Source organism: Papilio xuthus, unplaced genomic scaffold, assembly GCF_000836235.2.
Source record: "Papilio xuthus unplaced genomic scaffold, Pxut_1.1 DF827680.1, whole genome shotgun sequence".
NCBI classification, from domain to species: Eukaryota; Metazoa; Arthropoda; class Insecta; order Lepidoptera; family Papilionidae; genus Papilio; species Papilio xuthus.
The window spans coordinates 15,041-16,460 of record NW_013530969.1 but is presented as its reverse complement, the minus strand read 5'-3'; the positions used below and the strand labels follow the sequence as shown (position 1 = coordinate 16,460).

The 1,420-nt window shown below is 64.0% G+C and overlaps 1 protein-coding gene across 1 annotated transcript in view; it reads left to right on the top strand.

The window, feature by feature from the left end:
* The window catches only part of LOC106116894 (uncharacterized), a 3,121-nt gene extending 1,917 nt beyond the window's left edge, over positions 1-1,204 (top strand). The window contains exon 2 of the mRNA XM_013310953.1: positions 6-1,204. Coding sequence (XP_013166407.1) covers positions 6-1,200 — 1,195 coding nt within the window. The 3' untranslated portion in view covers positions 1,201-1,204. The remainder of the gene's footprint in view (positions 1-5) is intronic.
* Positions 1,205-1,420: the final 216 nt, after the last annotated feature.

Genomic DNA, 1,420 nt, shown 5'->3' with positions numbered 1-1,420 from the left:
GGCTCTCTCATACGCGGTGTCGACGTGACGTGTTACGCCGATGACACGCTTGTGACGGCGAGTGGGGCAACACATCGTGAATGCGCAATCCTCGCGACGGCGGGAGTAGCCCAGGTCGTGGGGAGGATTCGGGCCCTAGGGCTCGAGGTTGCCCTACAGAAGTCGGAGGCCCTCTTCTTCCATGGCCCTCGGAGGAGACCTCCCGCAGGGTTGCGCATCACGGTGGGCGGAATCGACATCCGGATCGAGCCTCAAATGAGGTACCTGGGTCTTGTCCTGGATGGTCGATGGAGTTTCGAGGCTCACTTCCGGCAGTTAGGCCCTAAACTTCTGCGGACGGCTGCGGCTCTCGGCAGCCTGCTGCCTAACGTCGGAGGCCCCAAGGCGGCGTGCCGACGCCTGTTTATGGGCGTCCTCGGTTCGATGGCCCTATACGGCGCGCCCATCTGGAGCGGCGCCCTAAACAGGCGAACGGTCGATGTACTGCACCGCCCGCAGAGAACGATGGCGATAAGGGTGGTGCGAGGTTACCGGACCGTCTCTTACGAGGCGGCCTGCGCCCTGGCCGGTTCTCTGCCGTGGGCGTTAGAGGCGGAAGTACTGGCGGCGGTTCACGCTTGGCGTGAGGACCGAGCCCGAACCGACGGATCTGTGCCCCTCAGGGTTGAGGTCGACAGATTTCGCCGGAGCAGACGCAGAGCGGCAGTGGCCAGCTGGCAATGCCGCCTCCGCGAGCCGAGGGCTGGCGCCAGAACAGTTGGGGCAATCGGCCCAGTTCTGGTGGCATGGATGAGGAGGGAGCACGGGGCGGTAACCTTCCGTCTGGCACAGGTGCTGACGGGACATGGTTGTTTCGGCAGCTACCTGTGCCGGATTGGGAGGGAGCCGTCCGCGCAATGTCACCACTGCGCCGATTGTCCCGCTGACACGGCTCAGCACACGCTGGCGGAGTGCCCTGCCTGGGCGTCGCAAAGGCGAGATCTGGTGGCGATAGTGGGCCCGGATCTTTCTCTGCCGACGGTGGTTCGGAGGATGTTGGGGTCGGACGGAGCCTGGAGGGCCGTCCAGACATATTGCGAGGACGTGATGTCGCAAAAAGAGGAGGCGGAGAGGCTGAGGGAGGCGTCCAGCCAGGACCCCAACCGAAGCCGCCGCAGAGGAGGAAGGAGAAGGGCTTATGCCCGCCTCATCCCTCCTTAGCAGTCCTAGAGTGGCGGACTAAGGGGAAGTCCGCCACTCAGTTAGGGTAGTGAGGTCGCACCGTCCCAAGTGCGTTGAGTGGAATCCGTCGAAGAAGAGGCGTCATGGCCATCCACTACCGGGTCGCGCGACGAATACGCGTAGTGTGCCCGCGTCCCGGTGCTCAGTGGCATGAGGGAACAGTGGGGTTTTAGTCGGTAGGCTCCCGGCTTAACCGGGA